This window comes from Strongylocentrotus purpuratus, unplaced genomic scaffold, assembly GCF_000002235.5.
Source record: "Strongylocentrotus purpuratus isolate Spur 01 unplaced genomic scaffold, Spur_5.0 spur5_scaffold_15, whole genome shotgun sequence".
Lineage (NCBI taxonomy): Eukaryota > Metazoa > Echinodermata > Echinoidea > Camarodonta > Strongylocentrotidae > Strongylocentrotus > Strongylocentrotus purpuratus.
The window spans coordinates 15,459,128-15,471,750 of NW_022145600.1; the positions used below are offsets into that span (position 1 = coordinate 15,459,128).

Below are 12,623 nucleotides of genomic sequence, written 5' to 3' on the forward strand. Positions count from 1 at the left end.
TAGGTATAAAATATTTAAAAAACAAAATAAAACATCTCTTCCCCTGTAATACAAGTTCCCCTGCTAATGCCCTTCTGCTTGGAACGCAACTAAACATACATGGTACTCTTCAAAGTTTACAAGTCAACTTGTACCATACCTTTGGAATGAGGTTCATTAGTGCATAACTTGAGTTGGCGCTGATCTGTAGAGAAAAAAAAAAGAAGATATATACATGTACATAGCTGGTACATACATATCTGGAATACCGGTATTTAAACAAAAATTATATTCCCTACCAACAAACAAGTGAAGGAAAAAATCAAATTAAAAACTAAATGGACCTTCAACTGCACGCAGTTGAAATGATGCCTGTGCCATAGAGCCATGTTACAAAACAAAACAGAGGCAATTTTTAAAATTCAAGTTTGATTGAAATCCATTAAAGGTAAAGACAAGTATTAGAAATGCCCCAATTTCAAAAAATGACATGAAGCTCTTATTACAATCATGTGAAAGAATGTTTTGACTAATACATGTACATGATGATAACAATTTTGCTGGGAAACCGCCTACTAATTGATATATTGGTAAATTAGTTTATCTACATGGTCTGTGAGAGATAAACGCATGTGTCGCGCACATGTGCGTATAGTCCCATATACATCTTTCTGTGTACAGTGCTTGTAACTTTACGAAGACTGGGCCAAATTTCTTATCATTTTGATGATTCCAGAACCTTGCAGTACACACCAATACTTATATGCTAGATGATCAACCTTTTCTGATCGATTCCACAACGTTTTCTTTCACAATGCAATCGCATGACCATAATTGGTCTTTACCTTAACAGGTTCTCAGAATATTGTGATTAAAAGCTAATTTATCATATACATGTATGCCCCTTTGATCTTTGACCTCATGACCCTAAAATATAATCAGTTCGATTGATAACGCGATCACAAGTTACCTTTGCATACATACCGTATTTGCCGCGTAAAGGCCGCAGTATTTTTGGGGAAAAAAATATCAAAAAGTTGGGGTGCGGCCTTTACGGCGAAACAGTAAAAAAAAAAAAAAAATGTAAGTCCAAACCAGCACGAATTTGCACATACGGGACTACTATCGGTAAAATAACTATACCACTATGGTACAGGACATTTTCCACACATGTTACTGACAATTTTATCTTGCATTGTTGACATGAAGACAAAAATAAACTTCCAAAAATAACATCTGCCGATAGATCTTGATCTAAGTTCAAGTTCAATGCATTGCAAAAGTAAAAGAAGGGCCCGTTTAACGGAGCTGCCGTGAAGCATCCAGCACGCAAAGTCGCCAATTTCAATCCATTTCAAAGTATACATCAGAGAAAACTGCAAAGTATGGTATCAGTGCGGGATGGCCGAGCGGTCTAAGGCGCTGGTTACAGGTCCCAATCTATATGTGCCCGCAAGAGATCGAATCCCGCCTTTGACAAAAAGTTTTTTTTTTTTTTTTTTAAATGTCGAAATCGGGGGTGCGGCCTATAAGGCGCTGTGGCCTTATCGCCGGCAAATACGGTAATGAGCCCCATGACCTTTGACCTCATAATCCTAAAATCTAATCAGTTCTTTGGCTCTGCACAATACATGTCTTAAGTAATCCGTCCATCGGTTTCTAATGATAATGCGATCACAAACTATTTTTGCATACTTAATGAGCCCTGTGACCTTTGAACTTTGACCTCATGACCCAAAAGCTAATGCTCTGCACAATACATACATGATTCAAGTTTGGCGGAAATCCATCAATCGTTTCTTGAGATGACGGGATCACGAGAACGGGACATACGGATCATGGACAACCCGAAAACATAATGCCTCTGGCTACTTCGTTGCATCTCACTTAAAATATCATCAACACATTTGAATTTCAAGAAGAGAGACAAGATTGTCATTGAACCTCACCCAGGTCTTGGCTCCATTTTCAGCAAGCATGTCTGAGATGAACTTTTGAATGTCATCATATGCATGTAGTGTGACTTCTATTCCTTGGTTGATATGGCTGTGTACTCCAGGTTCTAGCTTACTCTCATCTACAAACAGACTGATAGAAAAAACATATTATGGCCCTGTTTCAAAAGACATTTCATCAACAACAAATAACTATAATGTAGAAAAGATACTGAATCCCTGTATCTAATGTTGTCAGCAAATGTATTATAGAAGTTTAGCAGTTAGTGTTTACATGTACTGTATGTGTATGTTTAAATTACATGTAGATGTACATGAAACATGGTCCATAAAGCTTAGCAAACCTATTTCCTCAACACATTTTATTGCTCTCTTTTTTTCTTAACTTCAGAGGCGTCAAAATCTAATCAGATCATCTTCCTATAGTGATACACCCTATCATCAGTTTTGAAAAACATACCTCTGATGGTTCTTGAGATATCACGATAATGAGGCTTAAAAGAGTAGGTAAACTTTAGCAAATGACATCAAAAGACCTTTGACATACATGTAACCACAGTGTGAATGTCCCCCTAGTGCATCTCTGACCAAAGTTTGGTGATAATAGAATCAACAGTTGTGAAGTTATTTGTCTAAAAGAGTGTGATATGACCTAAAATTACCTTTGACCTACCATGTGAACTTATAGAGAACTACAAAGTTAAGGTCCCAGGTGCATTTTTGTTCTAAGTTTGGTAACATTAGTATTAACAGGTACAAAGTTATTTGTAACATGAAAATCTTGAAGGTAAACTTTAATATAAGACCTCAAATGACCTTTGCTCTTAATGGCATGTAACCCTTGACAGCCTCAAAGCATGGAGGTACCCAAATGAACTATGACCCAGTCTAGTCACAATAGGGTTGACAGTTGCGAAGTTATTTTTTGAAGGTGACGGACGACGAACGGGCAACAAACGGACAATGGACAGATGCTGTTTGGATCCCTTAGTCTCCTCTCCACCTTCGGTTGGCCAGACATTCCTCTTCAGATTCATAGCTCAGGTAGTTTTAGTAAACCCCAAACCATGATTATAAAGATGGATTTATTTGATTTTTACTTACCGTACATGTAATAAATGGTAGGCATACAAGTTACATACTTTTTTTTTAAAGTATCCATACAAGTCTTAGCTCTATTGAGGATATGCAAATACACTTAAAGGCAGGGTATTTTACCAACATTGCTTGCTACCACTGCTGTAATTTTTTTTCAATCGTGCCATCTTTCGGTGAAGGCAATCATACATACTCTAATTAGAGCAATTTCAATTTCCAGTACCCAAGCATCATCACATGCACGTCATCAGTTGCTGATGCATTGTGGGACATTGCTGTCAACACATTGGCACTATTTGAGCAGCAGATGGCAGTATACGTGAATCTGAAGTAGTATCATTGGAAGATTTACATTCCTTGTTATTTTTTTCACAATTACCAGTATGTTGTCTGTATCTAATATGCGTATATGAACATTTCCCAAAAATGTTCAACAAATATTTACAATACTCACTGTACACTATCCTGAGAAAGCACTGCATAAGCAAAGAACACGGGGTTGTATACAATATCTGAACCTCGTAGATTAAATAGCCCTATGAAGAGAATAAAAGAAAATCCTGATAAATATTACATTCTTATATTTGTCATTATACATTCTCTGTCAACAACTGCTATATCATTATTAATAGAGTTTAACATCAAGGTCTAGTGGATATTTCGTCAGACTAGGTATCTCATGTACAACTGCAGCTTTTCAACGTAAGAGCGGGGTCATCTTAAAGTGTGCACTCCTTGGGGGAGCGGAAGCTCTTTGTCTGTAAGATGATCCTAAAATCTAATCAGTTCTTTGGCTTTGCAAGATACATACATGTTTTGACTTTAATGGAAATCCGTCTATCGGTTCTAATGAAGTGATCACAAGCTATTTTTGCATACATAATGAGCCCCATGACCTTTGACCTCATGAGCCCAAAATTTAATCAGTTCATTGACTCAGCAAGATACACACATGTCCTGAGTTTGATAGTAATCAGTTCTTTGGCTCTGCAAGATACATACATGTTTTGACTTTGATGGGAATCCATCCATCTGTTCTAATGATGTGATCACAAGCTATTTTAGCATGCATAATGAGCCCCATGACCTTTGACCTTATGACCCCAAAATCTAATCAGTTCATTGACTCAGCAAGATACACACATGTCCTGAAATTGATAGTACTCTGTCCACCGGTTCTAATGATAATGCAATCACAAGCTATTTTTGCATGTACATATAAGAGCCCTGTGACCTTTGACCTTGTAACCCTAAAATCTAATCAGTTGATTGGCTCTGCAAGGTACATACATGACCAAAGTTTGGCATGAATCCATCAATTGTTTCTTGAGATAAAGCGATCATGAGAACGGGACGTACGGACAACCTGGCTACTTCGTAACGGAGGCGTAATAAGTCATGTCAACTGACATAAAGAAATATTTCTACTATTTACACTATTTTACAATGGAGCATTAAATCAGTTTAGGGCTTATGCATTAAAAAATAACAAAAAGAAAAGAAAGGAAAAAAATGGATCATCCAAACTTAGACATAATGATTCTACAACGTATAAAAAGGTTCTTCAGCTGTATAACGTTTGATCTACATTTGCCACTCTTCAGCCAGATGTAGTAAATGGGTACCTGGTAAGAATTCATTCCTTGAATGCTTCAAGTGCTTTTGAGCAACTGGGCTAAAGCCAGTGTAATAATAGGTGTCTTGAATTCCACCTAGGAGGGATAGATGCGCAATGTTAATATAGCTATTGCTATATTATTATTATTCCTATCATCACTATTAGCATTGCAGGTATACTAATCTTATTTTGCCTCTACTCACATGCTATTTCATCAAGGGCAGTCAGGATAAGATTCTGGACACGAACCTTCGCCATCTTCCTTCTAATCTGAGCCACTTTCTCTGCTGAACTTTGACCTGACAAATAGATAATCTGACATTTTAAAATTGATTTCTATCTATTAAATTCATATCTTGAAATGAGTGACAAAAATGTCATAATGATCCCATAATGCAAAAAATCATAACTAATACAGAATTGCTGGGATCAGACAATATCTTTTTTTTTTAAGTATAAATTTACCCAAAACCATGATATCAACAATTTTCAAAAGTGTTTACCCGTACCCCAATTTGTCCCTCTCAAACCTAGCTGTGTGAAATGAGTGCTTGGCAAAGTTGGGACAAAAATATAACAGCAGAGCCCTCAGGAAGAGCAGTGTTAATATTGATGAGGCTACTACCCTGAAAAGACCATATAGAGATATAGGGTTTGTATGGGTCCTGGAATTGAAAGTGATGGAATTACAACATTTATGGCAATTCATTTGTTATTTTGTCATTATCTTCAGATGTGTAAAATGAATAAAATTCTTTCTTATTACCAGCACTTTGTTTCCATGTTTTCTTTCAAATCTCATCTGAGAATGAGTGACATGAACATGGTTTGCCAGAATGTGAGTGTGTGAATGAATGTATACGCAGTTGTGTGATTTACTGTGTGTCTATAAAATACACGAGGATTGATGTGTGCACTGTGTGCGACATGCGGGGTTGCCGAATGCGATTTGCAATTCCGTATTTTAGGGGGATCCCCTAAAAATACCCCCAAAAAAGTTGAGGTACAGTGCATCACAACAGGGGCAATTCATAGACAGGGCTAATTTTGTATGAATTTTGTATGAATCTTTTAAAATGTTTAAGTTACCATTACCAAGACTGTTTAAGCTTGAAAACAAAGATTAATCACTTGTGAGGACAAGCTGCCATTTTTCCAACTGTCGATCTACCTCAAGATATTTTGAGATAATCCCTTCCTGAGCACAAGTGCGCATGTACTGCTTGCTGGCCTGATATTTTACAGTGCCTGATATACAATATGGTGCAGTGCATGGTATGGTATTGGTATTGACGCTGAATTTGCACGATACGTTTGTACGGGCGTTATTTTCAGAGTAACTGTTACTTAAATTCAAAATGCCAGGAAACTGCCGGTTTCATGATGCTTCGTTAGATAATCCAACATACGGCGAGTGGCTTTTGAAAGTAAGTTCTCATCTAGGAACAGCTAGATGTAGTGTCTGCTAAGGCTGCGACGAGTACTCGAATACTGGGTATACTTGCACTGCTGACAACTACTCAAGTACAATTTCTCGTACTTGAATACACAGTAGCATTTATTTATTTTTTGCCAATTTTTTTGCCAATTTTTTTCTTCTCCACCTGGCAGTGTCGGCCGGCCGAAGCTCACCCGTGCACGAAAAAGCACCGGCAGGGTACGGTGAGTAAAATGTTTCCCAGCTCAAACATACACGGGATGTCACTGTCACTCATCACTCAGAAACTAGGACCAATCTAGCTGCCAATGTCCAGATTTCTGTTTGAACTTGGAGGATAATTTGTCTGTCATCTTTAGTTTTAAAAATAACATTGTAACTATTATTTGTGAGAAGTTCATTAGCACAAATCGACGCCTTCAATTGCAACTCCCAGTAAAATAGAGTGGGTTTTCGTAGCCGGACTATGAGGTGATTCCTACAACGTCGGCAAAAAAAGAAAGAAAAAAAAATATTTTAAAAAATTGTTAGAAAAAAAAAAAAAAGGCCGCCAAGTATTCGCCTGTAAGCCTGGGAGTGTACTCGCGCACCTCATTACGGTACACGGTTATGCACAGCCTTAGTGTCTGCCATGTGAACTTCAACCTTAGCAACATGGGCGAACAGCAGCACTTCGGAGCCAAATGAAAAGTGAGAAACACAAGACAAAACTCCGAAATAGAGGTAAGCTTGCATTTCTTTTGTAAATTTTGCTAATTTTCAACAAAATCACAAATCCACACAATCCAATTTTAAAACCATTCTCTGTGCTTTCTTCACAATTAATTGACACTGCCGTAACAAAGCTCACAGGTAATGGTATGAAGTTAGAGCTTTTATAGCACACGTTAGTTAGCACACCGCCCGTGGCCCCATGGCTAGGCTCTGCACACAGGGATGGGTACGGGTAAGGGACTGATTGATAGTGACAGGGCACGTTAGCTCCGCACTGCCCGTGTCCCCGGCCGACAGCTGGGCTCCGCGGGCGGGTACGGCGCTGATAGTGACACGGCACGTTAGCTCCGCACTGCCCGTGTCCCCGGCCGACAGCTGGGCTCCGCGGGCGGGTACGGCGCTGATAGTGACAGGGCACGTTAGCTCCGCACTGCCCGTGTCCCGGCCGACAGCTAGGCTCCGTGGGCAGGTACGCGCTGATAGTGTCTTGGTGATTCTGTTAGTGATCCACAAACCGAGGCGTGAAGAAGGCAGTCCCTAATACGCTTTCCAATGACAATGTGTTTGAATGGTAATGACCTACACATGGGTGTACTGGGATGTTTGTCAGTAATTGGTTTGATTTGTACATTCATTTACCAGTTTATATAGTTACGCTGATTGGGCTAACACATTGATCACAATTACCAGTGTTAGTGTGTTGCCATGCTATTGGTAACAGCACTTGCATGTTAATAATATTTTTTTTATTGCAATCACACTAAGTTCTCTTTTCTGCCCTCTTTATCTTGTTCTGCAGACTCGACTGTTCTCACAATCAATAACTTCTTCAAGCAAAAAGTATGGAGTGGTTCATCAGTTCCTACCACACAATCTGCAGATGCAACAACAAGCACTAGTGCCCCATCAACCTCCAAAGTAAACATCCTGTTGCTGTTGCTACAAGAGCGGATACACTAAAAGCAGAAATTATGTGGTGCCTGAAGGTAGTTGATGACCATTTATCATTCCATTCCTGTCAGCACAATGACAGCCTATTTCAGAGGATGTTCCCTGATTCAGCAATTGCAAAAGAGTTCCAGTTATCAGAGACAAAATGCAGATACATGACTGTATTTGGTTTGGGGCCTGTTGTATGAAGGTATTAAGACATCCTCACATTATGCCATCCTATTTGATGAGAGTTTGAACCAGAAACTGCAGAAAAAGCAAATGGACACACTTCCAAAAATATGGCAACATGATGAGGTGCGCACATGCTACTTGACATCAGTCTTCATAGGACATGGCACCGCAGTGCATCTGAGAGAAGAACTGACCAAAGTCCTTCAGAAAGTGGGCATGGACATATTGCTGCAAATATCCAAGGTCAGTCCAAATGGTGAACTGGAGAATGTACGAGGACTTCAGTAGAGAGAATGAATCTAAACTTAACCAATCTGTGGAGAGCTTCCTGTCATCACTGTACTATCTCTTCACAGATACCCCTGCAAGAAGGGAGGACTTTCACAGCATTACAGGAGATGATGTCATGCCGCTAAGGTTCTGCAAGACCCGAAGGCTTGAGAATGTTCCTGGAGCTCTTGACATCTGGAACAATGTCATAAAGTATGTGCAGGCAGTCGAAGGGACAAGGTCTCTCACCCATGCAACAAATCATTTGATACTGTACAGAAGTGTAGCAAGATCGCCGTTTTTCCAGCAAGACTATAATATAAAGCTTCTTCCTTTCAGTTGCACAGTTGATGAACCCTAACCTCACAGACTACCTAACAGATGCTCCTATGCTGCCATTTATGGCATCAGATCTTACCAGAGTGCTTGATGCAGAGGTTTTTGAAGCTGGACAAGACCATCATCCATTCTGCTTAACACTTGATGCAGGGGAAGGTGAGCAACCAGGAAATTCACTTGCCTGTCGGCAAAGTCAATTTTGGTTTTTACACAGAGAAGAAGCTGAAGGCTCTGAAAGCAAAGAACATTATCAGTGAGCGAAAGGTTCTTAAATTTCGTCTCGAGGCAAGAACTTTCTTGTAGCCATGACAAGCAACATCACTGAAAGGTGCCCCCTCAAGTACTTACTTGTACAGAATCTTACATGCTTCATCCCAAGAACATGGCAAGTGACAAAGTGAGATCAGTTGAACAATTTAAAAAGGTCCTTTCTGTCCTACATGATTCTCACAGGTTTGATGACTCTTGTGATGACATTCTGAGACAATTTGGTGAGGCATGGGATGGGGCAGCTACAAACCCAGAAATGAGAGACTTTGATTACAAGAAGGAGAGAGTTGACACCGTGTTCTGCAATTTTCTGTCAAAGCAATCTAGCTATGCTGCTTTGTTCAAGGTAGTGCGCATGTGTTTGGCTCTGTCACATGGACAGGCATCCATCGAATGAGGATTTTCTATCAACAATCAAGTAGAGGAAGACAATCTGCAAGGTCACTCACTAGTCGCTAAAATGACAGCCATTTATGATCACATCAGATATGTAGGGGGGAGTCAGAATGTCATTCTTGACAAAGCCATAATGCTGGGGGCTGCAGCCGGCAGGCAAAAGTATCAAATCTATCTTGATGAAGTAAAGGAAAAGGCAAAAAAGAAACGAAGAGGAAAGGGTTGCTGATGAACTAAATGACTTGAAATCAGAGAAGATCAGACTACATGCTGACATAAAGAGTCTTCAGGAATTTGCAGAGGAAGCAGAATCAACTGGACAGTTGACTTGCATATCAAAGTCAAACAGTTTGCGGCGATCTGCAAAAGAGAAGATTTCTAGGCTGCAAGAAATTGAGAAACAGATCGAGGAACAAATGAATTCTATCAAGAATTCATAATGTACATTTACAGTATGTATTTCTGTGAAATATATTTTGTGAGTAATACATCGAATTATGTCATATGTGTAAAATGCAACAGGGAACATGTGTTTTTTCACACTGAGGTAACTTCTTTGTAATTTCCTCAACTGATGATTATTATGTAGAAAAGAGCATGTGTGACTATATCTTTTCACCAAAGCAATTATACCACTTTTCCTCTTTCTTTATAATTGAGCTCTTCCAAAACTTAGAATTTGGGCCTTCTTATCATTAATATTGTACAACATTTTCATGGATATCACAGTGTTTATCCTCTACTCATGCATGAATGTTTTAGTGTGCAACATTAGCCAGTGGGAAAGTCATGGAAAGTCCTGGAATTCTTACTTGAAAAGTCATAGAATTGTATTGGGCAAAAAGTGTGGGAACCCTGCTCGGATAACATCCCGTTATAAAATGCTAAACAGCACCTTTTATAAGATGGTTAGAAGAATCCCTGCAATCTGATTGGTTAATTACTGTGTAGTTATTTTTACTGGATGCACACGATATCAACACGATATATGCGATATTGGAATCGATAACACCGATTTCCAGATTGTTTGCACTTTCTCTCTTCTCCACTAAGGAAAACAACCAAACCCAAAACAAGATGGCAAAATCGCGATTTGATTTTTCAGCTTCTGTAAGAAGAAGAATTATCTAAATTGTTGGATGATTTAGATGTAACTAGCATGAACATTTCAATTAAAGATTAAAGTATGGATTCTCAAAATTGGAAAAGTTTGCACAGATCAACTTAACATCAATTTGGGAGACATTTTTACGCCAGAATTGGACAAACTGTTCATCCAATAATCGTTCTAAACTAAGTTCTATGCTTCTGTACATAGACTGACAGTGAGTTGTAAACCTAGACTTTAGTACCTTCGCTGTGGCATACAACGCCAGTTAGGCCTGACTTTATTTTGTTAAGGTTTAGGCCTAAGTCATTCTACATTTGTTTTAATCCATTGCACTAACAGACAAATTATGCAAATTTAAAAATCATGCTTACCGGTAATTACCGGAAAGCATGGCTATGGCAAAGTCATGGGTCCGGTAATTACCGGAAAGCATGATTTTGCCATGCATCCGGTAAATCTGTAAAATAACAAAATTTTGTATTTTTGACAATTTTTGGGGACCCATCTTATAAAACAGATGATGCACAGGTTTAATTTGTGGGTCGGTGGAATTGTGTGCACGCGGTACTTTTGAATTTGGTCTAAAACCATTCAAAGGTACCTTGTGCACACAATCCCTACCGACGCACTCAAACCTGTGCATCATTTGTATACTATACCCCTACCCCCAGGCAAAACAAATACTGTATAATCTAGTGCGTAACACATTTGACCAACCTGTGAAGTGAAGACTGTGAACTTTGACCTGAGCCTGTGGTGGAAGTGGCCTGTCAGCATCCCAGACCAGATCAACAAGGTTTGATTGGATGGGTACAAGTGAGTGACCAGCGCCCTCTAGTGTGCTGGAAAATGTCTTCCAAGATTCTACGAGCATGGGAGATATCAACCAGATGGTAAGAAACATTTGTTTGAATTTTTTTTTAAACATTTTAGAATGTCTTTTTATTGGGCAAGTACAAGGAATTGGTCAGTTAGTGGCCCATATGTTACCCAGTCTACTAGAATATTGAACATTTTTAATTACAAAGGTATTAGTTTTCTTGATAATTAATCTGATCTAAGCTTTAATATGGCTAATAACTTGATATGATCATTGGCTGTAGTAAAATCTTTAACATAGTCAGTAGCATACTGGAAAAATAATAACCCAGACTTAGCCTATTATAATCATGTAAATACATTTTGTTTACAAGTGATATAGAAATTACCACCTTGTTGAATTTAATTCATGTAGCTAAAGCTTCCGTCGCAAGAAATACTATTCCCAAAACAAGAATGGAAGAATTCCAGATAATACCCAATATCATGATTATCACAGACAAAAAGATAATTTCTATACAAATCTAGGTGAAAATTTTCCAAATTGTATGCTTTTGCAGAGCTCTTGCACTCTAAGACACTGATCAATACATCAAGATATGCAAGATAACAATAGATGTACACTACATGTATGTGAATTCTAGTTCAATTTGAAATTAAATCAGTGATATATTTCTCTGGAATGCCAGTATTCAAGTCCCTGTAAAATAATGAGAGTTGTTTAAGAGTAGTTTCTTCGGATGTATTCAAACAAGTTCACATGAATGGCACACTAAAGTTTTTTAAGTATTGTGATGTGGAATAAACCGACTGTGTATAGGTGTACCAAATATAAAAACTTCTGAAATAGCCAAGGCCAACCATGATTCCCAACCTAAACTAACTTTATATGGACGATTCTATGCAATGTGTCCTGTACGACATATGTCCTGAAGCCACATAAACATAAACGACCCCTCAATAGGACCATTGAGTAATGGTGCTTTCAGGTATCTCTACCATTAGTCAGTTAAATCAAGGCATTTTCATTTGTGGAATTACGTTGTACAGGGCACATTGCACAACATTGCCCATATGCTGTGTGATGGGATTAAACCTACCCCATCTAAAAAGAAAGGGATCAACCCCAACTTTAGATCCTGCTGGCAAAACCTGTCATGATGAAAAGAGAAATGAATTATGATAACAAGATCAAATTAGATTTATATTGTGAAAACTATTCTTATGAATGAAAAGGAAGGAAACACATTTTTCCTGCATTGAGAAAAAGAAGGTTTAGCAAATACATGTAACGGTAAGCATATTAAAAGACAAAACGGGGTCAAACGGTTGTACGACACATGCTCCTGCACTAACCAAACTCTTAACTTCAACACTATACATATCCCTAACCCTACAATGTATACCTTTTGATTTTCATTTCATTCATTTTTCATATCGTTTATTTCCATTTCCAACAAAATAAATAAAGTACATGGGATTGCATTGTAC

The 12,623-nt window shown here is 38.5% G+C and overlaps 1 protein-coding gene across 1 annotated transcript in view; it reads right to left on the minus strand.

Annotated features, from left to right (window-relative positions):
- Window positions 1-109: 109 nt before the first annotated feature.
- The window catches only part of LOC115924143 (xaa-Pro aminopeptidase 1-like), a 48,276-nt gene continuing 35,762 nt past the window's right edge, over window positions 110-12,623 (minus strand). The window contains exons 6-11 of the mRNA XM_030985968.1: window positions 12,233-12,284; window positions 11,031-11,177; window positions 4,854-4,949; window positions 3,487-3,568; window positions 1,929-2,067; window positions 110-184 (exon numbers count right to left, since the gene is read on the minus strand). Of these exons, the coding sequence (XP_030841828.1) occupies window positions 110-184; window positions 1,929-2,067; window positions 3,487-3,568; window positions 4,854-4,949; window positions 11,031-11,177; window positions 12,233-12,284 (591 nt within the window). The remainder of the gene's footprint in view (window positions 185-1,928; window positions 2,068-3,486; window positions 3,569-4,853; window positions 4,950-11,030; window positions 11,178-12,232; window positions 12,285-12,623) is intronic.